This window comes from Puntigrus tetrazona, chromosome 18 (genome assembly GCF_018831695.1).
Source record: "Puntigrus tetrazona isolate hp1 chromosome 18, ASM1883169v1, whole genome shotgun sequence".
Classification (NCBI taxonomy): domain Eukaryota; kingdom Metazoa; phylum Chordata; class Actinopteri; order Cypriniformes; family Cyprinidae; genus Puntigrus; species Puntigrus tetrazona.
Window position 1 is genome coordinate 24,723,911 of NC_056716.1, and position 27,530 is coordinate 24,751,440.

The 27,530-nt window shown below is 40.1% G+C and overlaps 2 protein-coding genes, 1 long non-coding RNA gene and 1 pseudogene across 3 annotated transcripts; 3 read left to right on the forward strand and 1 right to left on the reverse strand.

The window, feature by feature from the left end:
* Nucleotides 1-4,872: 4,872 nt before the first annotated feature.
* LOC122362649 lies at nt 4,873-13,652 on the reverse strand (annotated as a pseudogene).
* Nucleotides 11,277-13,102, forward strand: LOC122362654. The gene is made up of 3 exons (XR_006253144.1): nt 11,277-11,363; nt 12,884-12,935; nt 13,019-13,102. It is a non-coding gene; the product is annotated as an uncharacterized LOC122362654 (long non-coding RNA).
* Nucleotides 13,653-15,114: 1,462 nt separating the features above from the next.
* LOC122362646 (class E basic helix-loop-helix protein 41-like) lies at nt 15,115-17,450 on the forward strand. Its single transcript, XM_043264190.1, is given in 8 exon segments — nt 15,115-15,276; nt 15,393-15,421; nt 15,424-15,455; nt 15,585-15,692; nt 15,813-15,924; nt 16,373-17,119; nt 17,122-17,196; nt 17,199-17,450. Coding segments are annotated over 8 exon segments (1,263 nt in total). The 5' UTR covers nt 15,115-15,214; the 3' UTR covers nt 17,297-17,450.
* Nucleotides 17,451-20,954: 3,504 nt separating this feature from the next.
* LOC122362648 (cathepsin D-like) lies at nt 20,955-27,193 on the forward strand. Its single transcript, XM_043264192.1, is given in 10 exon segments — nt 20,955-21,134; nt 22,136-22,292; nt 23,984-24,107; nt 24,696-24,814; nt 24,913-25,112; nt 25,263-25,385; nt 25,950-26,023; nt 26,026-26,093; nt 26,297-26,395; nt 26,645-27,193. Coding segments are annotated over 10 exon segments (1,188 nt in total). The 5' UTR covers nt 20,955-21,072; the 3' UTR covers nt 26,807-27,193.
* The last annotated feature ends 337 nt before the right edge of the window (nt 27,194-27,530 follow it).

Below are 27,530 nucleotides of genomic sequence, written 5' to 3' on the forward strand. Positions count from 1 at the left end.
TCTGTGCTGGAATACCTGAAGAGATAAAGTGCCTTCAAACAAATTAATAGTGTTTTAGAATTCAAATTCACAATTTAATGAAAGATATAAGACTTGGAAATTTTATTGTCTCATAATCAGACAATCGTGTCACCAGTCGTGTCACCTTCTACAAAAACGCTAGTCTTAACTCTTTAAATAATGATTATTTTTATTGTGTATTTTATGTTGGGGACGTGTCTAGCATATTTGTGCTTGCCTTATACAAAATTGTACAGAAAATAATAAAGAATTTATATTTGGTATTACAATGGTTACTCTGTTTTTTAACCGTTTAGAACCCCGTAAGATTTTGAGTGTGAAAGTTTGTGAAAATATTATATATTATAAATTTTTATTTTCATGATATTTAGGCATGTATGCAAGGATTGGGAATATCTGAAGATAAGATGATTCTATAAATACAGAAAAAATACAGAATAGTCACATGATCCTTACGAAATTACTCCAATATGCTGATTTGGTAGTCGGAAAGTTTTCATGCTATTCTCAATGATGAAAATATAATTTATAATATGAAGGTATCTGTGAGCAAATTCAGCTGACCTATGACCTATTTTCATGTCAAGTCATGACCCACCAGCGGAAGACCACTGTTCAGGAGAGTAACCCGAACTTGATCGCGTGTGACAGTATATTTAGACTAGTTCCTTCTTTTATTTTTAAAGCCAATATAGCAGTTTTTTTATATTTGCAGCTTAAAAATTTACACAATTAAGTAGTCTATAATTAAAGATAAAATTGCCTTGTAATGTTATTAGAATATTTTTCAAATTTTTCAAATATTTTCTAAAACCTACATCTATAAACAAGAGTTTATACGCACCGTTAGAAAAAGTCAAGTCTAATGTGTATGATGTTGATGGGTCATTTATACCAAATGAGATATCTTGAAGCAATAGTTGACCCAAAAATGAAAATTGACTCACCCTGAGGTCGTATAAGATGTAGATGCATTTCAAATTTAGCAAGACATAACTCGCTCGCCATCATTAAAGGCACGCAAACCGATTCAGATGAGATGACAAACACTCAGCTTTTCATTTCACGAGACGTTCATTGATGTTCTGGAGTTGTGTGGGTTATTGTGATGTTTTTATCAGCTGTTTGGACTGCAGAGGATCCATTGGTCAGCAAGTGATTTTAAATGTCTCAAAATCTGTTCTGATCGTCTCGTCTGCATCTCGAATGTCCCGAGGGTGTGCACATTTTCAGTGATTTTTTTTATTTATTTATTTTGGGTGAACTGTTTCTTTAACTTATTACTTGTGTGTTTTATGGGTGCGGGACCCTGCCTAGTTACTTGAGAGTGCGAAGACTCACGTCTGCTCGTGCCTTCGCTCTGGCACGAGTTAAAATTAGCCCCTGACTGCTGTATTATAGCGCACAGCTGTCACTAAGCGGGGGAAAGTCCAGCACGTCTGGAACGCTCCATCGGGGAGGAGAAGACAGCTAGTTGGATAACTGCCACTCTCACTAACTGATCGCTCATCTGTTGGCAGGCACGTCTTTCCAGCATGATACAGAAACAATCAAATAGAAACAAATGTCATAGATACTGACCTTATGCAGCCATCCCCCCTTTTGTTGTCTTTTGTCTTCCGGTTATAATATATATTTCGACAGTGATCTGAAGGATTTGTGAATGAACCGTTCCTTTGCTTCAAACATTACTGTACTCACTATATATATATATATATATTTTTTTAACTCTTCTTTATCAGCAAAATTACTATTAGATAGCGACGCCATAGAAATACAGAGCTGCTTACCACACAAATTCAAAGACTGTTCTAAAGATGGTGAAATGCTTGCTGTTGAATAAGGTAAGTAAGTGTTATTTAATGGTTTATGGTGTAATTTATACTACATTTAAATAATGCTTGTCGTCATTTGAGCTGGTTTGGAGCAGACACGCATGTCCTGAGTTCGAGTCCCACCTGGGGGTTGCCAGGTTTTCACAGCAAAACCCATCTGGGTACTAAAATATACGTTTTTTTTTGGTTTTTTTGGCAGGTTCCCTTGGTAAAATTAGCATTTTAAGGGATAAATAGCCTATTATGTTATTGGGATCATTTAAACGCACTGACATGAAAAACACCCTTGGCAACAGTGGTTTCCCAATTCCGTAAAACTGCAGACATTGGCACAACCGGTGATTAAAAAGGCTAGAAGGGAGGCCTACAGTGCTACTGGGCATGTGCACATCAATACAGCATAATTGTCATACTGTACAACAATAATTGCTGTTTTTGATTCTTGTAAGGGGGGTTTAGGGCTGGGGTGTGTGTAAATGTTTATAAAAAGTAGTAGTGAGTTTTGGTTATAACATCCGTAACATACCAGTAGACTCATTAAAACCAATACATTTCCATTATATCCCCTAAATCTATTACATTTTCTATTGTGTTTTAAAGCAGGGTGGTCCAAGCTCACCGATCTTTTCCCGATACCATGATTCCCATCCCGCTTTCTACCTCCCACTTGGCATGCTGTTATCGAACTGCCCTATCGCAAAAAATGAATAAATAAAAATAAACTCTTTTTAAAAAATGATGATATTCAATCCCTCCTTCACACACACAGTCTTTCTCACAGTTAGGAAAGTCATGCAGGTGTGCAGTTATTACCGCAAGACCGTGAACAACATGCTGCATAAACACACTCATTAAACTAAATATACCACCCTCCCTTCCTCCTTTCTGCATGTGATGGGTGTGCATGTGATTGTGCGTGTTGTTGTCATGCTGGTTGGTCGGAGAGCAGATGAGATCTGTCACATGAGCTCGTAGCGGAGCGGCAAAGATCGCCCCTGCTGCACTCTTTCCTAAAAGCACTGCAAATCAAGGGGATTTTTCATTTGACTCAGCGTTCCTGCTTAATTTAATAGTGTACAGGGTGACTCGCTGAAGTTCTGCTGCAGAGACAGAGGAGATCTGCAAGAATATGCTTCTGTTATGGGAATAGTTCAGCCAAACATTTCAGTTATGCCGTTTATGCATCCTGATGTCTTTCTAAAACCCTTTGACATTATTATGTGGAATGCAAAAGATGTTTATCAAAATGCTCACGCTGCTCTTTTCTATACAATGAAAGAAAATTAAGTTTTCTTTAAAAAAAAAAAAAAAAAAAAAATATATATATATATATATATATATATATATATATATATATATATATATATATATATATATATATATATATATTACATATTTTTTTTTTATTTTTTTCCTGTTTTGGGTCACCATTCACATTATAGATTCACAAACACTACTGTTATTTGATTTTTTTTTTTTTTTAATGAATACTTTAATTCAGCAATAACGCTTTTAAAGTGTAAAGACTTCAAATATTCAAAATATTTAGATGTTCAGCATACAGCTTTGCATTTAGAGGATAAGTTACATTTTAAAATATAAGCGTTTTTAAATTGGATTGATATTTAACAATATTACTTATTTTTTTAACTATTAATATTACTGTGTTTTGATAAATCAAAACTTTTAATGGTACTGTACAGTATTATTCACTTACAATAAAAATGAACACACCTTATTTATTTTTATTTTAACTCAATACAAATATTTTATATATTCAAAAATTATTAATATTATATTATTAGCCCATTATTAGATTGCATTTACATCACGGCTGATCCAAAGATGACATATTTATGTTTTCTTGACAACATGAGAGAAATACAAGTATTAAATTCAGTTATAATTTTTAAAGGACATGCAATTGAATGATGAAGGAGAGAGGGTTATGTAAATGCCTTTTATTAGAAATCATCTCAAAGGAAAGATGAGTCATACAAAGCTTACATTTATGGGTGCTTTTTTTTTCTGTGCCGAAGCATCATGTTGCATTTCTTCCAAACACCAGACTGAAGGTCTCTTAAAAGCAACAGACTCTTTTTAACACCTCAGGCAGCTCTCTTCCTGTTGGCAGTGTTCAATTCACTCAGTTGTTTTAATTTGGTGTACAAGCTTCATTGACAAGGACTTAATCGTGACAAACAGAGCTTTTTGGTTTGATGATCAAATTTGACATTTGCTCAATATTCACCAAAAGCAAAAGATGTAAGTAAAATAATAATAATAATAATAATATTATAAAAGTTAAAGGCCTTGCATATCATGAACATGGAGGCAGTGACCTGCTGTTTGTCAAAGTACCCCTTTGAATCCCCCCAGTCACTGACTGACTGCTGTTCACTGGCTGCATGAACTGTGACTTCAGTCCACAAGCCCGTCCAGCCTCGTCACTGCACACTCTTATTTCTGACTGCTGTGTACACAGTGCTTTTGTTTTTAAGTGCTATAGACAATTCTTCAGTACTGTATTCAATAAAATGATGTTTTATTTTTGAAATCATGTTTCACCTAAGCAGCGTTAAAGAGTTTTGCTTCTATGTGTATTCTCACGAGCATTTAATATGGCTTATTAATAGACTAGAAGTTATAAATAAAATTAGATCAATAGTAACAGTTATAAACCAATATTTTATTTTATTGTACTATTTGTTAATATCTTAAAATGATGCATGTGTATATATATATATATATATATATATATATATATATATATATATATATATATATATATATATATATATATATATATATATATATGTGTGTGTGTGTGTGTGTGTGTGTGTGTATGTTTATATATATATACAGTATATATATATATATATATATATATATATATAGTATATATATATATATATATATATATATATATATATATATATATATATATATATGTGTAGAAACAATGAATGCACCTGAAGTTAGAAAAAGTCAACATGTGAATAATTGCATTTTAAGGTGCTTTGGGGTTTTTAAGGTAAATTTAATACAGCAATTAGAGGAATTTTTAGGCTTGCCATAAACACAACAGTAACAACAAAAACAACAGATTGTATTGCTTATTTTCTTAAAATTTCAGGTTTCATTTTGCGTCAGTTACTTGTTTTTATAGATGAAAATACTCTCTCTGGCAGTGGTACAAAATAAACAGTTAACCTCCATAAGCTGAAATTTTCAAACAGCCAATGTAGAAAAATACATCTCTGAAGATTGCATAAAACATTCAAAACATTATTATATGGCAATACAAACACAGACTTTGATAAAAAGGTCACATGGCATAAAACTCTCAGAGGGGCAGCAAACAGTTTATTCCCTAAAGGCACAAACACTCCCATGCTCCACGTTTACTTCTCCAAAGAGATCTCTCAGTGGCCTAGACTTTTGCCAATTCTGAGCAGAAGGAGATCCTGTTTGTAGCCCAGCGAAAAACACCTGGTACCTGTTCTTCCATATGAGGAAGGCCCCACCAGACAGACGACAGCCTGAGCCAGGTTCAGCACCATCTGCAGAAGGTAATACATGGGTAGAGTGCTTACGATGGCACTGCAGTCTGTCACACCGCTGTAGGAGAAAGTGCAGCGATGGCGTCCTCCGGGTCAAGGTGCACAAACAGTACTCCCCCATTTCCTTGCAGCTGTAGCTGTTAGTCAGGGCGTAATGGTAGCACTGAAAGGCAATGACCACTGTGGAAATGACCAGCCCCATTGTGCACAGGAAGAAGTACAGGAGCTGGGCAGAAGTGAGAGAGCGGTTACAGTCATTTGTGATGATTAAGGCAAAGTGCTGGAAATCAGATTTAAATAGACCAAAATGCCTATTCTTGTTCATTTAAAACCAGCTCAGTGTTCTGACTTGATGAATCGGGAATGTTACTGCCAGTGTCGATTAGCCGTTAAATATTCAAAATATGCCTAATTACAGAAACAGAAGACCTGGAAATTTTGTCATTAGCATGCTCACGCCATAGAGTATTACTTTCTTCATGTCAAACACGAAAGGAGCCAAAACGTTCACCGTACAATAACAATGATGCTGATTTTAAACATAAAGTGACATGACAATGATAAAATAACAAATGTAGCATATCCAGATACTTATTCTCATTCGTACAGAGCTTACTTAGCGAGCACGCCAAAACCATCGCAATTAGCCATTTTTTGATTCAAGTCATAATTCAGTTTATGTAGCAAACACGTGTCCAGAAAATGTTATTTGGAATATAAATGAACATAAATTCATGTTTCACTCTCAGTCCGTCTCAGAGACATCTATTTGACGTGCTTGCTCATCTGCAAAGGTCTGTAGGGCGTTTCCTGTCAGATGTTAAATGGACATTTAGAAAATGCCTTTAAGGTGTTTATGATTTAGAATGTATGAAAAACTGACCGTTTAAAGACGTTTATCAGATGTTTTATTCAGCAGATGCTTTCCAGATGAAGCGCTCTTTAAGAAACATCTTGCAGATGCATGTCTATCTGTGTCACCAAGCCAGCAGAGGAGCTCTTACCCTGGGTGATCTGCGATCACTTCCTCTGCTGCTACTACGCGCCTGCCTAGAGCCGCTTCCCAAGATGGCCGCCGCCTGCCCAGAGCCGCTTCCAAGATGGCCGCCGCCTGCCCAGAGCCGCTTCCCAAGATGGTCGCCGCCTGCCCAGAGCCGCTTCCCAAGATGGTCGCCGCCTGCCCAGAGCCGCTTCCCAAGATGGTCGCCGCCTGCCCAGAGCCGCTTCCCAAGATGGTCGCCGCCTGCCCAGAGCCGCTTCCCAAGATGGTCGCCGCCTGCCCAGAGCCGCTTCCCAAGATGGTCGCCGCCTGCCCAGAGCCGCTTCCCAAGATGGTCGCCGCCTGCCCAGAGCCGCTTCCCAAGATGGATGCCGCCTGCCCAGAGCCGCTTCCCAAGATGGATGCCGCCTGCCCAGAGCCGCTTCCCAAGATGGATGCCGCCTGCCCAGAGCCGCTTCCCAAGATGGTCGCCGCCTGCCCAGAGCCGCTTCCCAAGATGGTCGCCGCCTGCCCAGAGCCGCTTCCCAAGATGGTCGCCGCCTGCCCAGAGCCGCTTCCCAAGATGGTCGCCGCCTGCCCAGAGCCGCTTCCCAAGATGGTCGCCGCCTGCCCAGAGCCGCTTCCCAAGATGGTCGCCGCCTGCCCAGAGCCGCTTCCCAAGATGGTCGCCGCCTGCCCAGAGCCGCTTCCCAAGATGGTCGCCGCCTGCCCAGAGCCGCTTCCCAAGATGGTCGCCGCCTGCCCAGAGCCGCTTCCCAAGATGGTCGCCGCCTGCCCAGAGCCGCTTCCCAAGATGGTCGCCGCCTGCCCAGAGCCGCTTCCCAAGATGGTCGCCGCCTGCCCAGAGCCGCTTCCCAAGATGGCTGCCGCCTGCCCAGAGCCGCTTCCCAAGATGGCTGCCGCCTGCCCAGAGCCGCTTCCCAAGATGGCTGCCGCCTGCCCAGAGCCGCTTCCCAAGATGGCTGCCGCCTGCCCAGAGCCGCTTCCCAAGATGGCTGCCGCCTGCCCAGAGCCGCTTCCCAAGATGGCTGCCGCCTGCCCAGAGCCGCTTCCCAAGATGGCTGCCGCCTGCCCAGAGCCGCTTCCCAAGATGGCTGCCGCCTGCCCAGAGCCGCTTCCCAAGATGGCTGCGCCTGCCCAGAGCCGCTTCCCAAGATGGCTGCCGCCTGCCCAGAGCCGCTTCCCAAGATGGCTGCCGCCTGCCCAGAGCCGCTTCCCAAGATGGCTGCCGCCTGCCCAGCGCCGCTTCCCAAGATGGCTGCCGCCTGCCCAGTGCCCGCGCCTCGTGCAGAGCCTCCAGTGCCCGCGCCTCGTGCAGAGCCTCCAGTGCCCGCGCCTCGTGCAGAGCCTCCAGTGCCGGCGCCTGCGTGCAGAGCCTCCAGTGCCCGCGCCTGCGTGCAGAGCCTCCAGTGCCCGCGCCTCGTGCAGAGCCTCCAGTGCCCGCGCCTCGTGCAGAGCCTCCAGTGCCCGCGCCTCGTGCAGAGCCTCCAGTGCCCGGCGCCTGCGCGCCCCGTCCACTGCCCGCGCCTGCGCGCGCCCGTCCACTGCCCGCGCCTCGTGCGCCCGTCCACTGCCCGCGCCTCGTGCGCCCGTCCACTGCCCGCGCCTGCGGCGCCCCGTCCACTGCCCGCGCCTCGTGCGCCCGTCCACTGCCGGCGCCTGCGGCGCCCGTCCACTGCCGCGCCTGCGCGCCCGTCCACTGCCCGCGCCTCGCGCGCCGTCCACTGCCCGCGCCTCGTGCGCCGTCCACTGCCGCGCCTGCGTCGCCCGTCCACTGCCCGCGCCTCGGCGCTCCCGTCCACTGCCCGCGCCTCGCGGCGCCCGCCCACTGCCCGCGCCTGCGTGCGCCCCGTCCACTGCCCGCGCCTCGTGCGCCGCCTCAAAGTTATCCACCCTCCCACCCTTGCCACACGTCGGCGATGGATCCCAGCAGCCCCTGCACTCATCCTCTGTCCTCCACCTGGAGCTCGCCACGGGTCTGCCAGTCTCCATCGCGCCCGTGGGTGAAGGATCCCTCACTTCATCGTCCCGCCTCCGAGCCCCGGACTCCACCTCGGCTATGTAGACCCGTCGGCTTCCGCCAGGCTCCTAGCTCCCTCCGCTCCACCATGCTCCGTCAATCCACCAGCTCCACCAGGCTCCATCGTCTCTCCGGCTACGCCTTGGTGGTCGTCGACCATCCGTCGCCTCAGGATTCCACTCCTCCAGCCGCCTCATCCCTCCATCCCTCCGGCTCTGTCAGGCTCCTCCCTTCCCCGGCTCCACCTCAGTCCTCTGTCGCTCTGGCTCCGCAGCGTCCTTCAAATCCCCGTCTCCGCATCAGTTGCCGAAGCCTGTGGCGTCGCCTAGGACCTCCAGCGCCTCAACGTCACCTTGGCTCTTCGGCTCTCCACCTCCGCTTCAGTCTCCTCCGCCACCTGCTCCGCCGCCATCGGTCGGCGCCATGGAGTCGATGGCTGTTCCTCTTCCATGGCTCCTCCTCCGTCGGCTCCACTGTTGACCACCATAGCTGGGCTCTGGATCACCTCCCGCTCCGGACTCCTGTCTTCTCCCTGGCTCCTCCCTCCGTCTCTTCCTCCCTGGACTCCGTTTGCTGACCCCCTCCCGGAACCCCCTCCCAAGCTCATAGTGTTTTTTGTTTGTTTTATGGAGCGCCAGGAGTCGCTCCTAGGAGGGGGGCTATGTCACCAAGCCAGCAGAGGGAGCTCTTACCCCTGGGTGATCTGCGATCACTTCCTCTGCTGCTACTTCCTGTTCCAGGACTATAAAAACTGTAGCAAGCCACTCACCTGCAGGTTGCATTGTTTCGCCTGTTCTATTGTTGGTTCTCAGAGTTTTCCTTAGTCTTTGTTTTCCTGGTTTTGACCCTGTCTGTTTACTGTTTCTCTGATCGTTTGCCGCCTGACCTGACCTCCGCCTGTCTCTGGATTTTGTTATTGCCTCGCCTCCTATATATCTGTTAGCCCTGTTCGACGCCTGCCTGTTATGACCATGCCTTCGTTTAATAAAAGCCTGCACATGGATCCGCACGCCTCAGACCGTTCCTTTCGTGACAATCTGGGTTTGGACCTCATCTCGGTTCAGTGAGTAGAAAAGTTGTTGACTGGAGAACCACCAAAAATCAGTTAGAGCAGTTGTGTGAACCACTTCAACTGATTCCTTGAAAACTACTGACTCAAAAGAATCGCTAATTCATTCAGAAGATTTGAAATACGAATTTATAAATAATATGTGCTTATTATACTATTTTGATGCTTTTGGGATTATTTTGAGATATTGAAACCTCTTTACACTTTTGATGAATGGAAAAAATGGCATGGACCGAGTAAATGATCGATTTTGATTTGTGTATGAATCGTTCCTTTAAAATGCAAAAGAATTCTATAATTCTAGGCCTATTTTAGTTCCATGCTTTCAGAGCTACGTTGCACCTCTGCATGTTTTAAATGCATGCGTATACATATGAGGCGCAATTGTATATCTCAGTTCAAAAAAATATAAATATAATTTACCTTTACAATAAATTGAGCCGACGCTCTCTCATCAGGCACTCTGGTGATGCAGAAGAGGATGAATCCCAGCAGAGACACCACAATCATCTGCAAAACACAACGCAGAGTATTTTTACAGAGTGCTGCATTGATGACATTTTTTGTAGGCCAACACAGAAATTATCACCCAGTTCCCTCAACAAAAACCCAATAGGATTTGTGCATTGGCTTTTGCATTATTGCAGAAATATAGCTGTGCGATAAACAAAGGTTCATCATGATAACCTTCGTAAAATAACGCAACTTGTGAAGCCTAAATACAACTGTGAGAAGTAAAAAAGCAAATGATGGCTGTAAACGAAACTACACCACAATCGCATGACTTTATGTCACCATCTCTAAACTTCTGTTCTCTTCTTTACTATAAAGTATTTTATGTTGTACTCTCTCAGAAATAAGGAGAGTAATGCTGGAATGGTACCTTGTTCAAGTGTAGAATTAAACATAAAAATCTCTTTCGCTTTTATAACCGTCCCTGTTAGGACAGCAGCTGGTTTGAGCTGGTACTAAGTTGGTTTTAAGCTGGTCCTAAGCAGAAGCTAGTTGATTAAGACCAGCACATGATCTGTTTAGTTCATTACCAGCTTATAACCAACCGTGTACCAGTTCAAACCAGCTTTTCAACTGGGTCAGACCTTATTTTAGGCATTTAACCAAAAAAAACATATTTCAAAAAAACCTTTAACTTTAGGACGATGGAACTAAAAGTGCTAAAATGCTAAGTTTTGGCCTTTAAAAATGCAGCATCCCTGCACCAATCTATGGACCTGTTGTCTTTTAGAGCCTAAATGTGGCCTACAATAAACTAATCATACATGCTAATCAAGTTGTAATGGGCCGTTTGGAGGGTGATCACCACGATCATGTGCATCTCAGAGTCTGTTGTTGCAAAATGTTACCATTGTTGTCATGAACACATACCAGTGTACTGGGTTGCTCTAATCTCATTTGCAGTGCAGCAGACCTCCTAAGTTCTCTGCGTCTGCCAGGCTTGTTATGAGCCAACCATAACCCTTATTGTAATCAGCATTGTGCAACTCAGCATTGAGTTGTCATCTGATAATATATTGACTGCCGTTGCAAATTGAATAGCTTGACCCCCAACGCTCCGAGATATCTTTATCTTTCACGCTTTTTATCTCACTCTTTTCTTCTCTGCCTCTCTCTCTCTCTCTCTCTCTCTCTGTGTTTTCCCCGCTCTTTTTCTCAGCGTGATTGGAGTCTTGTGACTAACGTGTGGTATCTAATTTGATTGTTTTTTCCCAGGATCTGAGGCAGAGAAGTCTTGGTGACCTCAGCGTTTTCTCCAGGAACAGCAGCACTGGTCTCGTGAGGACTGAACTTGAGATGCCAGAGCACACGGAGATGTTCTCTGATCCGCCTTATCGCTCTAGTATGTGCGTCCCGTGAATTTAAATGTGTGTATCTGACATAGCAATCTCATAAAACATTATGCTTTATTGCCACAATAGCTAATGTTTAAACATATAACCCAAACTGTATTGGGTTTGTGTGGCATTTAGAATTGAAGAGAGACTATGTTTCATATTTTGTTGAACGGAGGAAGCAAATCTGAATTAACAATGTAAAGAAATTCAAATGTAAAAAAAGAAAGCCTATTTTGCAACACCTAAAAAAAGTTGTATTGTTAACATAATTTAACTACCATGAGCAATCGAAATTTCTTCTGAAGCATTAGAGTTCATTTTAATATTTATTAGTGCATTATTAAAATCAAAAGATTGCTTTATATTCTGTTAATATAGTGGTGATGGAGTATGGACCTGAGCTAACATGAAGTAACATTAGCAAAGAATATTAAATACTGTACCATATGCATTGCTCATTACTCATATTAAGTAATGTATCAACTAATATTAACAAATGGGACCTTACTGTAAAGTGTTGCTGCAAAGGTTTGTTGAGCAAACCCTGGATGTTTGCTTGAAACAGTCTTGTTCAAAGGTTTTGAACAAGTTATTATATAGGTAAAATGCTGTATTATCAATATCGGACAAGTGATTGAGCACATGCCTCATTGATCTGGAAATGTGAAAATTCCCGTCAATGCAGTGTGTAATACAGCTCTAAGTGAATGAAAACATCCTGCCAAGTTTTATATCTGAAAGTGCACCATGTATAAAGTTTTTTGTGTCTCAAAAGAAAGTCGACTCTGAATCATTGAAAAGCCATTTCATGTTGACGTCAAAATGAAACATTCGCATATCGCCACTTGTTGGTCGTTTACATTGGTCGTCCAATCACAGGAAGGGTTTGGAAAAATGTATAATTTGGGAGTCATTGAACAAATAAGGTAAAAATAAATGCAAATTATAAGAAGATGAACGTGTTTTGACTTTGCATGCATGAAAACCTGTTGTTGGGGACTCCCAGTACCAAAATATGAACCTTTCATAACCCATAATGGGGCACTTTTAAGTTCAGATTATTGAGGCCTATGGCCAATCAGTTGCAAAATACGAAAATGTATTTAAAAACAAAAAGATTGAATCCAATATTTGGTTTGCATTTTGTGACTGGCAGGGTTAAATAATGTACTCTCTATAAATGCATGGGAAAAAACTGATCTGCGCAATGTTATCATCATGCATGTTTCAGCCCTGCTTTGTTGCCATATGGCCTACTTGACCGAACATGCATGTCTGCACAGAGGGATGGCTCTGAATCTTTTGAAGATTCATTTTCTATTTATAAAGATCCAGTTTGATCTAACTCTCCTGTGATTCTCAAACAAACACAGAGCTGTAGCTTTTTTTTTAGTACTATTTTTCTAAGGATTGTTTAAAAGTTGTTGTTTTTTTTTGCTACATGGTTCTGCGACTAAAAACTGTGCACGAATACTATCAGGCTAAATCTACTGTGATTCGCATTTGAACCTGTATTCTTTTCCAGATTTGCAACATGACACCCCCAGTGACGATTCTCGTGAACTCAAGTTATAAATGTATTCATTATTCTAACTAATATGTTATTTTTGCCCGTGCATGCATGCTCTCCGTAACATTGTTTATGTATGCTTATGCACAGTATGGCGGTGTGGCCAATGGATCCGATACGAGACGGCCTCATGCGTGGCCCCAAAAGAGTAAACAAGGCATGCTGGGAGTTGAGGAGAAGCGAAAGGAAGCTTACAATGATGCCGGCCCAATGGGGCGTCTCCCTGGCCAGCAGAGAGGAGCTAATGGCAACCATGAGGAAGGCCACAGCAGCTACTGCGACGCCCAGCAGAAGCTGTAACAGAGCGACCAGCAAAGGAAAGCGGCAGCCACAACATTTTTGGGCTTCCTCCAGCACTGGGCCTCCAGTTTCTGCTTGTCCCTTCTTCTCCTTGCCAGCGTTTGCGTTGCCTCCTCCAGCCGACCCCATCGGACTTGTCCCCGACCCCATAATTCCTCCCGTCTCGTGCTGAGATTCTCAATCTTCTTTTGAGGCCGACTGGACGTTCTTGCACTCGCCTTCTATCTGTTTGTCCTTCCTTTTCTTTCTCTCCCTGGCGTTTCTTTTGCTCTCTTTAGCCGGACTGTTCCCTTGCCCTGCCCTTCCCCTCCCTCCTCACTGGAGGCTTCTCTCCCTACGCGATCCCTGCTATTCGGAATCAGAAAGGACTCTGAACTAATATGGAAAACATTTGGAGCAGATTCCACAAGAGCCACATATAGAGCACAGAAGAGGAGACGGAAAGGAGGGAGGGTTGGAAAGGGGAGGGAAGACATAAAGGGGGACTCCAACACACGACAGCTACTAGTCTCCCTGAAAACTAAACAGAAAACAGGGATCTTACGGAGCAGAAACAATTCTTGTCTCTGGCAAACATGTGGGCGAGTGCTCGAGTCCTGCCAACCTCCTGCAACACACTGTGCAATCTATTCATAACAGCCTGGAGTCAGTCACATGATTTTGATGAAGTTACGTGACCCGCGGGCATGTGAGCGGGTTACAGTTAATCTCTTATGAATATTATGAGAGAGTGCAGATATGCTACGTGTTCAATTCACTTCGTGTTAATTATGGAGAGTCATTAACTACATGCAGGGCAAGTTTCGTATAATGAATATGTCTGCATTCACCTAGACCTACTGCAAAACTCGATTCATTTTTCTTTATATGCTGGAAAAACTCTGATTTATAATCTTATAATGGTTTCATCTGCTAAAGCCTTCTGAAAGCTGGATATTGACAGAATGCAGTCTATTTTCAGCCAGACTATATTGAGAGCTTATTCTATGTGCTTTTGTGTTATGTCACACCTCGTTTCATATGGCATGTATAGGCAAAGCAATCTCAGTACATCGAGATGGTAGTTCAAGCTAAACATGCTACACAGAACTTAAAAAAAGTTCACATTATAAAGCAGTAAATACATTTTCTGCGTTTTTGTCTGATGTAATTCATTTCAGTTACAATATATCAGGCAAATATATTTGAAAATCTTAAAAAATATGTAGCCCATTTAAAAGTATATTGAGGAAATATGAACATTTTGCAGGTACAGTCAAATATTTGTAGAGACTACTAATAAAATCTGATTGCATCTAATAATAAACTATTATTAAACGAATAATGATATATAATAAAAACAACGCATTGACATGGTATAGGTTTTCTCCCAAAGATATGATGTATTAGCTTAGATATATAGTGATAAATATATATGATAAATAATATGAATGCATTTAGCCAAGTTAATAAAATGTTTCTGTAAATTTAGTTTGCAGATGTCCTAAATTAGAAAGAAAATAAAACATAATCTTTTATTGTTATGCCAAAAAGACAATGGTTTATGTAAAAGCAATAAGATATGTCCTCATTTGGATTAAATACTATACTATAATAAGTATAATTCACATTTAGACGTGTAGATGTTATCCTCGAGACCTCAGCAAGGACGAACAATTACTTTAACGCGTCCGGGAGATATCTTGTGGTTTTATTTTTCAGCGTCTCTTCAGCAGTAAACTGACAACTTTCAAGCCCGTTTAATTCCCAGACTCTGGAGCTGGTGCAGTTTACACGTGAGTCAGCGCGCGGTTCCTGGTGACGACGCGCCTGCGCCGTGGTCGCCACGCGCAGAGTGAGTGCGCGAGAGTGTCAGCTCAGGCGAGCGCACACACATCATCATTCAGAGGTGCTGCGCGAGACCGGACACAACGCGCTGCCGCTCCGCCGATACTGGATTAACAAACCTGATTGTAAAAGAAAGATACAAGAAAGTGGGACAAAGTTATGGATGAAAGAATACCGAGAATGCAGGGCAGACAGTTCCTGGATCACGCGGATTTCTTGGGGTAATTTTTATGGATTTTTTTCATTGTTTTTTTTTTTTTTAAACTAAATTGCGCTTTTCATGACGAAGTGAATGTATTCGCTTTTTTTAAAAAAAAATGGTGTTTCTTTTCTTTAGGGTTGAATATTCGTCTCTCTACATGTGCAAATCAAAAGAGGAGTGAAGAGAGAGGAAGGAAAGGTAAGCAAACTATGGATCCGTGATGGAAACGTGATGTCCGTCAAGTACACGTAACACTCGGCGTCTATAATCCGAGCGATGATTATTACTTTAAGAACTTTTGCAATGGCTAATACTTTTTATTCGCAGGACGCGTATAAGTTACCGCACAGACTGATCGAGAAAAAGAGGAGGGACCGAATAAATGAATGTATTGGGCAGCTGAAAGATTTATTACCGGAACATCTGAAGCTCACGGTAACTTAAGTCAAATGATTTTTGTTGGGTCTTGCTGAAATGTGTTTTGTAATTTTACCTCACCCGCGTGAGGAAAACAAGAAAGAGGGGAATCCGATAAATGTTCGTATTGTTTTACAGACTCTAGGACACTTGGAAAAAGCGGTAGTTCTCGAGTTGACTCTGAAGCATTTGAACGCTTTGACAGCTGTCACAGAGCAGCAGCACCAGAAGATCATCGCTTTGCAGAACGGTAAATTACATAATGTGCAACCCACACGATGCAATCAGAGAAACATCAATAACAGTAAATGGAGCTTAAAGTACAGCAGTTTAACTAAAATAGCTGCAGTAGTTTTATCTATCCATCTGTTTATCTATCTGTCTGTCTATCTATCTATCTATCTATCTATCTATCTATCTATCTATCTATCTATCTATCTATCTGTTTATCTGTCTATTCTATCTTGGTTTTATTTGTTTTTCTATTTAATTTCTATATATTCCTGTCTAAAAACGTCATATATATAAATCATATATATGTTGATAAGTTTATTTCTAACATCTATGTATCAATCTAGGTTGGTTTTATTTTTTTAATATTTATTTTTTATATATTACCTTTAAAAATCCTATATATATTGATTATATTACACATGAGTTTTTTTATAACAGGTTTTGTAATCTCTTTTTTATGACAGGGGAGCGGTCGTTGAAGTCCTCCCTCCAGGCTGACTTAGACGCGTTTCACTCAGGCTTTCAAGCATGTGCCAAAGAAGCCCTGCAGTATCTGAACAAGGTGGAGAACTGGACGGCGCGCGAGCAGATGTGCACGCGACTCATCAACCACTTACACAAAGTTTCCGCTCAGTTCCAGCCTGGTGCAGGGATCCTGCAGCGGCCGTTGCCAGGCGACGACGCTCCCGAGCGGGACGCACAGAGGGATACTCAAGCCAACTGCGTCCCTGTCATCCAGAGGACTCAGAACCTCGAGCTTAACGAGAACGACACGGACACCGACAGCGGATATGGAGGAGAGGCAGAGAAAGGCGATGGCAAATGCGAGAAAGGTTGTGACACGGCCAAAGGAGTTAAGATCAAGCAGGAATTCGGAGATGAACGTGTCACCAAAAAAGCCAAAATGAACTGGTCAGCGAACAGCGCCTCAGAATCCGCCAATACCCGGCCGGACGTGGCGTTAATGAACTCTTTAATGGGAATGGCGGGTGTTGGTGGACAACAGACTCCCTTTTGCATGCCGTTTTACTTCATAAACCCATCTGCAGCAGCATCGTACATGCCTTTGTTTGATAAAAGTCACTTGGAAAAGTTGGTGTATCCAGCGGCGGCGGCGGCGGCTCTGACCACCCCGTTCCCGTGGCTTTACCCCGGGATTCCCACGCATGCCTCCGCTGCAGCCGCGGCCGCCGCTGCCATCGCTTTCCCCAACGCTCCGCCGATAAAACCTCTGGATTTAATGCAGCATCCTTAAAAGACGACGAGCCGCCATCTCCCGATGGTGACCTGTCGAGGCCGACCTGGCCTCTCCTGTGTCTGGGGATCATCATGGCTCAGAGAATGATGCCATTCATCAGCCCCAAAGAAATGAAAACGATGGTACATAAAGCTGATCTTTTGCCCTTTGAGTGCACACTAGTTTGCTTGTAAAATTGCTATTTATCTGTTTATCTTAATTTAATTGTCATTGAGTATTTACTATAGTGTTTCTATGGATTTCCAAGCAAAGGCTGTTCTTTTATTTGTGTGTTTTTAGCATTATTGTTATGAGGACTCAAAATTTCAAATTTCAAATCTTTTTAGGGAGAATGGGGACATTATAACAGCCAGTGCCTTTTGCACTGATTCATTGAGATATTTGAATGAAAATCCAATTCGCGGCCATCCAATGGCGTATTAGTATTGACCGAAAATGTGTGAAATCTCTGGGTTTTTTTCATTGTCGTAGTTGTCTTTTTTTCATTTTTGGTGAAGAAACTTAATTTAGTGCTGTACGTATTAACCTTCTTTAAGCTAACGAACGCCGCTTATCCTAGCCGGAACGTTCCTTTCAAAGATTTGGACGTCACATATTGGACTCTTGGATGTAACGTTTGATATTGACCTCAAGCAGGCTGGTGTGACTGCTGCAGTATTTGTCAGATAATATAACTTTCTATTCTAGTACGACTGGATTTCGGTTGTATTTTGCTCTTTTTAAAGTTCAGTGCTTGAAAGGGTTACCTACATACCTCAACATACCGTAGTGTTTGGGATAGGACTCATTTCTTAGAGGTGCTCCTCTGGTAGGGGTGGTGACGAAATGTTTTGGGCGATTTTAATTGGACAAATGGCGTAAGCGACAACCCCTCTGATGTAATGTTACAGCAGTCCCCGTCTCTTTCTCTCCCTCTCCCGAACAATTAGTCTGAATCTCTTGTGAAGGAAATCAACACTCCAGATCAGAATGGCAGGACCAATCACCTGTCAGTCATCGCTGAGAGTGCTTTGCCAACAATCTGACAACATTGTCCTGTGTCACCTTTAGCAAAAATGTACAAGGTATATAATAGCACCTTATGGAACTTTGATATTGAATGTAATCTGTGTTCTTTTGGTAGATATAAAAGTTTGTACTGTATATATTCTGATAAAAGTAGTTATTTAATCCAGAGGTAAAGTGCACTTTTTCTTGCCTTCTCAGTTTCCTATAACACAATCCTCACTCTTCGTTTTTAAGCCGATGCCCTTTGAACTCAAACTACGATATGTTTTTCTTAAGGAAATCTTCTTAAATACAAGGCAAGTATTGGAATATATGTATCTATAAATGTATGACATCATAATAATCTTGAGCTGGTATATTCAAACGTGTGAGCTGGCTCATTTTTAGCCTGAGACGGCTGTTGAAAAGTACGTAAGGTAAAACCTTTAAAGAGATGTGATTATATCAAATGTGTTTTGCCTTTTCTGAAATATTGTCACTATTCATGACTTCGAAAAGCTAAATGCGTTTGGGTCATGCTGTGTATTGTACAAATATTGTGGAGCACTGTAAAACATGACATGAATAAACGTGTAAATGGACCTTTTAGATTGGATAGATCTTAACAATCAGGAGATCGTGGACGTTTTTATTGAATGTGTTTATTATTTAGACCTGGGTTTATGAATGCATAGGAACAGTGATGTACCAGCTGCCATTTATTTCTGCATTGTAACACATTTCATAGGCCCTATAGTGTCTTTGCCTCAACTGTCATTTGCCTAAAAAGTGGCATGTGGATGTATATAGTTTGTGAATATGCTGTATGTTCAATGTTCATGTTGTAGAAGAAATCTATGGATTTTTTTAAAGGATAAACTGAGCGACTGCTGCACATTTCCTTAATGCTTTACACATTTGCTGTTTGAAATTATGCAGCTCAGTTGTCAAATAAACATAAGCTCATGTGAACAAAATGAAACTCCCCCCCTCGTTCATTTCAGCACCCACACGCGCACGATAGTTATACAGTACACAGTAAAACACTTAAACAGACGGACAGATTTCATTACAGGTCAAAGTCCGCATGTGACAGTCCATTAGAGTGTTATTTTCAACATGAACCGCCCAGAGACACCCACTTACCTTCAGCTGACATGTAAACAGATTCTATGCATAATAAAACGGCAACTTCATAAAATAAAACCAGTTACTATGAAACGGACATTATGAATACTTCTAAGGAGTTGCCAAAATTTGGGTCAATAAATGTGGAGCTAAACAGTGCCCATTTGTTAACTATTTACTGCAATTAATCAAAATATCAATAAAATAAAATAAAAAAACATCAAAATGACCTTGCATGCGTTTAATGAGTTCTATGTTGTTTATGTTCTGATCTTGGTGTTAAGTCAGTTTTAAAATCAGCTGATGTGAGATTCATAATGATGGAGCGTAAAAACAATCAAAGTTAACACAGTTCACATGATATGAGTCCCTAGACGTGTAAAATAAACTTTATAGCTCATAAAGCAGTTGTCTGTAAATTATAGCTTGTGGGAAATAAAACAGTTTAACCCAGCAGCAAGGACTCAGCTACTAAATGCTTATGTAAACATTTAGCTATAGATTTGATAGCAATATTTCTTATGCAATAGACAGATTTGTGATATATAGTCTTATTCCAGTGGTAGCAGTTAATTGGAAAGAGTGCTACATAGTCACTTCAATGATGGGGACGTGAAAAGCGATTAGCTGCATTTGGATTTATTTTTCAACATAAAGTTACGATGAGCAAGTTAAACTCTTGCAAATTGATAGACTCTGCTATGTGGAGAGTCCTTCGTCGACTTCTCAGACTGCAGTGAGAACATTATTTAGGTCACACTGACATCTAGTGGTAAAAGTGCGAAGTAATACTTTTGTTTACATAATTTATGGTTACATATACGAACGAACGAATGTATAAGTTGTAGGTAATGTGCTGTCCTTTGTAAGTAACTGTATTTGTTAATAGGGTTAGGGTTAGGGTTAGGGTTAGGTTGTTAATAGTTACATGTATATTCTTTCAATAGATATTTCAACTGTAAGTACATACAACATCTAATTGTACGCCTGTGAATTTCTTAATAGAGCTATGAAATGGAATTATATATATAACTCAATTTTAAATGGACAAATTATTAGACCTTTACTATTTTTTTTTAATTCATGTTACAAAATAGAGTTAAATAAAACAATAAATCGGAAATTAAATTGGAAAATAAACGGACCTTCAAAGATTTTTTTTATGTAGGCAAATAAAACTAATAGTAATATAATAAATACTTTAATGATGTACATTTTAAATTTCATTTATATTAAGGTTAAATTGTTCCATAATTTTAGTGTGTCACTCCTAGTCTTCCATGAATATCATCAAAATTTAATGAAATAAATTGTATAACTAAATGTAAGGTTAAAGACCATAACTTAATGAAAATATAGGTGAAATCCGAAATACAATTATCAGGACCAGTGTTAACTAAGTACTATTTCATTCCAACTGGCTCTTTAACAGATATATAAATATTTTAGATGTATTTAACAATGTATATTAATATACTGAGATATTTCCTTTGCTTCTATATTTATATTACATATATGTAGATTGAATCAAAAATGCGATTCATTTGATTAAATTCGATGAATTACCAATCATTTTTAATCTTTCCTCAGAACCCTTTGATTGCGCAGAAAGCAGCGCAGCTTTGACGTTCTTCAAAGCACATCACATGACCGTGAGCAAAAGTTGCTCGGCAGCGCCATAGCATCAGCTGACTGCAGCCGTTTGCCCTACATATCTGATCACACTACAACACTTTCAACACATCTACACTGCTCCTCAGATGCGTTAACAGGTCCCGACGGCTCGCCAACATGAGAATCGCCTGTCTGCTGCTAGCTGCTGCCTTGTTTTGGACGTCCGACGCGATAGTACGGTAAGGTCGAGCAAACAAACTTAACAATAACAACGCAGCGACGCAATCCGATCATTACGGCTAAACCACGCACGCTGATCTTTGTTGTTCTTTCACGTGGGCTATATAACGCAGTCTAGAGTATTTTAGTATAATTTTATGCAACATTTTTACCAAACAACAGTTGCCTTAGTTTTTTATATACTTATATTTTTGAACGAATTAAAAGTCTCTCTAGGTTACACAGCTTATCAGGATTTGAGACACAGCCCTAGTGTAAAATAATAAACACCCGGAGGTTGTTGCTCCCCGTACTATCCACCCTATCTGTCCTAAATAGTATTGAAAATTACCACTATCTTCTAGAATTTAGGATGCACATTGAGACACAGACAAAGAGACTGGTCGTTTGTGACTCAGCAGAAACTAAGAGCTGTTTATAGATCAGTATGAAGGGCCCTTTAAAATTCAACCTTTAGAAATCCAGTTTAGTGCACTTAAGCTGATAGATCTCAACCCAGCCGACTCAAAAAGCACGTGGATAGTGTGTATATATCAGTTACACAGAGTCATTATTCACTTTAGATTTTAGTTGTTACGGTGGAAGTCTCTTTTGAATGTTAGAAACCGACCTGATTTGTCTGTCTTGAAGTTGACACACATACTAAGTTTTACTCACAGTCACCACCCTATCAAAGTCCAAAACAGCAGATTTTACTGCATCACTTTTTTTTTATGCACACGGAACAAGTGCCTAATTTAATCTAGAAATTGATTTGAAGAATTTGAAGCAATTGACGTTTTTACCCAGCTTAATCTTACACTTCCTAGCCTTTCCCCAAGTCAAATGACATTGCATTGTCTATAAATATAAAATATAACTTGAGTTTGTCATAACAAAATGGATGGAATTGAACTCTGACACACTTTTAGAATGAGAACGTTTTAGTTCGCAGCAGGTGGTTTAGTTGTGCCTTCGAGATAACTGATCTGTTGATATTTCTGCGTCTGTTTCTCTCCAGGATTCCTCTACAGAAGTTTCGTTCCATCAGGCGCACTATGAGTGACACTGGCCGAGCTGTAGAGGAGCTTGTGTCCAGTTCTGCATCACTGAAATACAACCTAGGCTTCCCAGCAAGTAATGGTCCTACTCCAGAGACCCTGAAAAACTACCTTGATGTGAGTACTGGTTGTAAATGCCGTTTCCCGTGTAGGGTGACCGTGGTTTGAAATGCCTGTTAATCTTGTACGTAAATGGCCCCTAATCGTTTACCAAACATCACTGGTTGGCCGGGTTTTTCTCTCTCAGATTTCGAATTTGAGCACGGTAGTAGAGTAAATCGATTAGTTTGCTTTCAGAGGGATGTGGTCTCTCAGACCACAGAGGTTGCACAAAGCTGTGCGTACAGGAAGTTGCAAAAAAGAGGACAAGCTGTTATAGTTTAACCTATAGTTTCAGACCTTTTGCTTAGTCATGTCATAAGATTAATAAATTCAACTATGTCGGCAAGTTGAAATGTGACTGACAGTGGGGAAAAAATGAACTTGAAACCTGTTCTGTGGGTTATTCAGCAAAAAAAAGATGCTTGTCCGTTTCCTGTCATATGCTGTAACGGACAGCATGATTTGTTTGTGTCAGACAGCTAGTCATGAGATTGTTTGTCATGCTTCTGAAATAATGCCTCTACCGCAGCAGGTCACAACAATCCTCTTTGGCAATAAGCGGCTGATATTCGTCGTTTTGTAAACAATCTTAGGTAACTGATTCAAGTTCTTTAGGCTGAAAGACCTCATAAAATTAGCATGATATAAATTATGATTCACAAAAAAGATTTATTATTTTTTTATTATAATTTACTTTATCTCTCTTGTTTTTTTCAATGAATGCCATTTTATAGGGCTGTCACGATAACCACAATTTCACAATACTGTGCTGTAATAGCGATTTTGCAATTGCGGGAACATTTGATGTCCCCCAAAAATAGTCATTATTTGTTTCAGCTTTTTTTACTGTCTATCTATCTGTCTATCTATCTGTCTATCTATCTGTCTATCTATCTGTCTATCTATCTGTCTATCTATCTGTCTATCTATCTGTCTATCTATCTGTCTATCTATCTGTCTATATAATATATATATATATATATATATATATATATATATATATATATATATATATATATATATATTATATATTATTCTTTACTTATTGTTATGAATTACAAGATGTTACAGTCCATAACAATATAATAATTTATTTAAAAAGTGTTTTAAATGTACTAATTAGTTGATGTATCAATGTTCAATCAGGATATTTTATAGTACTTTTTATATATATATATATATATATATATATATATATATATATATATATATATATATATATATATATATATATATATATATATATATATTTGTGTGTGTGTTTTTATTTATTTTCTTAGTTTGTGGAATTATCTCTCAGAATTGTGTATGTTACAGGAAATTGTTACTTTATCTCACTGATAAGATCTGAAGCACTGAAAAGTATCTGCGGTCTCTTTGAGAAAATATTTTAATCTAAAAACTTCTTATACAGTTATTTTGAAGAACGTCAACTCTGTTAACACAGTGTCAAAATAAAAACATAATTTATTAAATAGGAATATCAGTAATTGAAAAAATTGGATATTTATTTAGGAATTAACCTTGTGACATTTATTCAATTAATCAATTCTGAGATTGACTTCATGGTGAAACCAAAATCTCAATACAATTGATTTTATTTGACTTTTTCTGAAGACCTAGTAATTTTAAACTTGAGAAAATATTTTAGATAACAGTCAGTTTTGGCGCTGAGTTTTGATCGATTCGGGGGTTTTTGTTTACAGGCTCAGTACTACGGAGAGATCGGTCTTGGCACTCCTGTCCAGACCTTCACTGTGGTGTTTGACACAGGATCCTCCAACCTGTGGGTGCCCTCGGTCCACTGTTCCCTGACTGACATTGCCTGCTGTAAGTCCACAGAGAGACTAGGAATGATTAGATATTTTGAATTACTAACCGTATACACAATTTAATTTTGAAGTATTTATATGAATGTTCTAGTGCCAATAAATGATTAAAGACACAAAAACTGACAATCTTTGATAATTTATTGGCTTTAGACCATGATTAACTTCATGAAAATTCTTTAAAATGAATAACAAGATAACGGCCAAAATGTTGCTCAACTTCGTGGCATGTTTGTAGTGAACCGTTTGCATGTTTGTTCCTGTAATCTGAGCAAGAACATGTCAGTGATTGTATCTCACCCTTTCAAGAGTCTTGCCTCAGTGACGATGTCTAACTGCTTTTCTTGGTGTGAATAAGCAGTCATTTGTGTGTGTTTCGTCTAATGTATATGTAACATACTGTGTGTAGTTTAGATTAAAATATTTCATATGGATTCAAAATGTTATTCAAATAAGTGCTGTTGCTCTGCTAGAAAATAAAGGCCCTGGCATGTAAAATAAGGTTAAGAATGTGTCTCTGTGAACATTATGTACAGTAGTTATATCAGCATGCTACATACTTTTTAATACATTTTTTTTAACCCTGTAGTGCTTCATCACAAGTACAATGGGGGCAAGTCAAGCTCCTATGTGAAGAACGGGACTGAATTTTCCATACAGTATGGTTCCGGAAGCTTGTCTGGTTATCTCAGCCAGGACACATGCACGGTAGGAAGCAACAAGTCTATTTTTTCTGTTTTTTTGTCACCTCAAATGGTGAAAGAAACCGATCTGTTACTACTTTTTTTTTTTTTTTTTTTTTTTAGATTGGGGATATCGTGGTTGAGAAGCAGATATTTGGAGAAGCTATAAAACAGCCAGGAGTGGCTTTCATTGCAGCAAAGTTTGATGGGATTCTCGGGATGGCTTATCCTCGAATCTCCGTCGACGGGGTTCCTCCTGTTTTTGACATGATGATGAGCCAGAAGAAAGTGGAGAAAAATATTTTCTCTTTCTATCTGAACAGGTACGTACATTAATTTAAGCCATCTTCATCTGTCTCGGGTTGTTTACGAAATAGATAATTAGATTAAAAAGTCTATCACGAGCATGCATCATGGAGTCGCACCGTTCAGGCCCGGTTGTTGTAGATGACCCTGTTTTATTTGTCCTACAGAAACCCTGACACCCAACCTGGTGGTGAGTTGCTTCTTGGAGGCACAGACCCTAAATATTACACTGGAGACTTTAACTACGTGGCCATCAGCAGACAGGCCTATTGGCAGATTCACATGGATGGGTGAGAGACATCTGTGAGCTGTGTGATGCAGTGTTCATCTTATTTATATGAATGCATGTTTACAAATCAAGCTAGAAAAGAGGTCATTTTAGGCAAGAAAGTATCTCATTTCAAATGATTAACTGCTGCTTTGGCTTTTCTATCGCGCACTACTGTTATACTTAAATGCATAAGTGACACCTGTTTTTTTGTCATTTTTGATGCTCTATTTAGTTTAACCTTTTATGTAACAGATCAAACATAAAAGCTGTATCTATTTTGAAAATGCGCATTTTTAAGATATAACTGCTTGTAAAGGCAACATTAAAATATTCACACACAAATTGCAGTGCCTTTGAAACACTGTTTAATTTGATCTGTTATGAAGGCAAGCAATATCGTTCTTTAATCTGAAAGATGGAAGGGATGCATGAATATGTGATGCGTTATGAAATATCCTGGTCTGTCATGTGAGAAGCAAAAATCCTACCACTGAACCACCAATGCAGAACATCCCTGTAACAGTAGTTTTGACAGCGCTCTGTCTATGTGTGTGTGTGTGTGTGTGTGTGTGTGTGTGTGTAGCATGAGCATCGGCAGTGAGCTGACTCTGTGTAAAGGAGGATGTGAAGCCATCGTGGACACTGGGACGTCTCTGATCACGGCCCAGCCGCTGAAGTCAAAGCCCTGCAGAAGGCTATCGGTGCAATCCCCCTGATCCAGGGAGAGGTACTGCAACTTTAAATCTTTATGTAGCTATTTTCATTGAAGCATTGTTAGATCTATTAAATTGAAGTTCTAGAATATAGAATAAAATAAAAATCTAGAATATTATATAATGTTTTTAAGTTGAGTATGAATATACACTAACGATGGCTGTTATTTATTGCAGCTTATTTATTGAAATTGTAATAAACACATTTTGTCTGTAGTACATGGTGGACTGTAAGAAAGTGGCCACACTCCCCACCATCTCATTCGTCCTGGGAGGAAAGACTTACTCTCTGACTGGAGAACAGTACATACTCAAGGTCAGTATTAGTTACCTCAGCGCTGTTGTTTTTTTTTTGTTTGCATCAGTGGAGCTGTGAAATCGAGGTGGTGTTTGTGAAGAGGGCATGCATGATATAAAAAAACCCCCTAGTATCTGGAGTTTTATTTTCTTGTAAATCACATGCAGCTAGCCGGTATTTGGAAAGCAAAACACTAATGGGATTTTTGCTAAAACAACAACTTTCTAAAGATTGTATCTCTCTCTGCTTGTTTGTATGTGTTTACAGGAAAGCCAGGCAGGAAAGGATATCTGTCTGAGTGGGTTCATGGGCCTGGATATCCCTCCCCCAGCTGGACCCCTGTGGATTCTGGGTGATGTGTTCATTGGGCAGTACTACACCGTGTTTGATCGGGAGAATAACAGAGTGGGCTTCGCTAAGTCAGTATAAACCCAACTGTAGAACTTAACACTTAAGATGTGTCATGAGAGTAATAAGAAATCTAGGAATCCGTCAACATCATTTCTACTCAGATGACACGATAGTGGTATGATTGTTTGTTTGCACTGCTTTTAGCTTTCAAATGTTTTCGTTTTAAAGAGTCGTGTGGAGCTGAAATGATTCAGGGAAAAGTCAAAAAGATGACAAGTTACACTCATTTGCATTTTTAGCCGAAGCTTGTTTGAATATCTGTAATTGTAACATGAGGTTTTAACATTAATTTTATAATTGTCATGTCATTGATTTTTAGACACTACTTGTTTTCAGATTTTAGTTGAAAATTGCCTCCCAGTGATTTGAACAAATCAAAATGGACAATAAAGGTTTTAAAACCAACTACGTTGTTACCCGTTTTTTCTAAAGGGCTGCAAGATATATTGGTACTTTATTAGGTAATAGAGATTTAACTATATTTATTTTTTTCCATATTGTTTTTTGTAATGGATAAATAGTGGCCATCCTCTAAACCTCAAAAAATTAATCTTTCTACATTTTTTTTTTTACTATATTCTTTAGTAAACCTTGAAAATTAGTAATGTGTGTGTGTGTGTGTATGTGTATGTATGTATGTATATATATATATATATATATATATATATGTATATATATATATATATATATATATATATATATATATATATATATATATATATATATATATAATTTGTTTTTT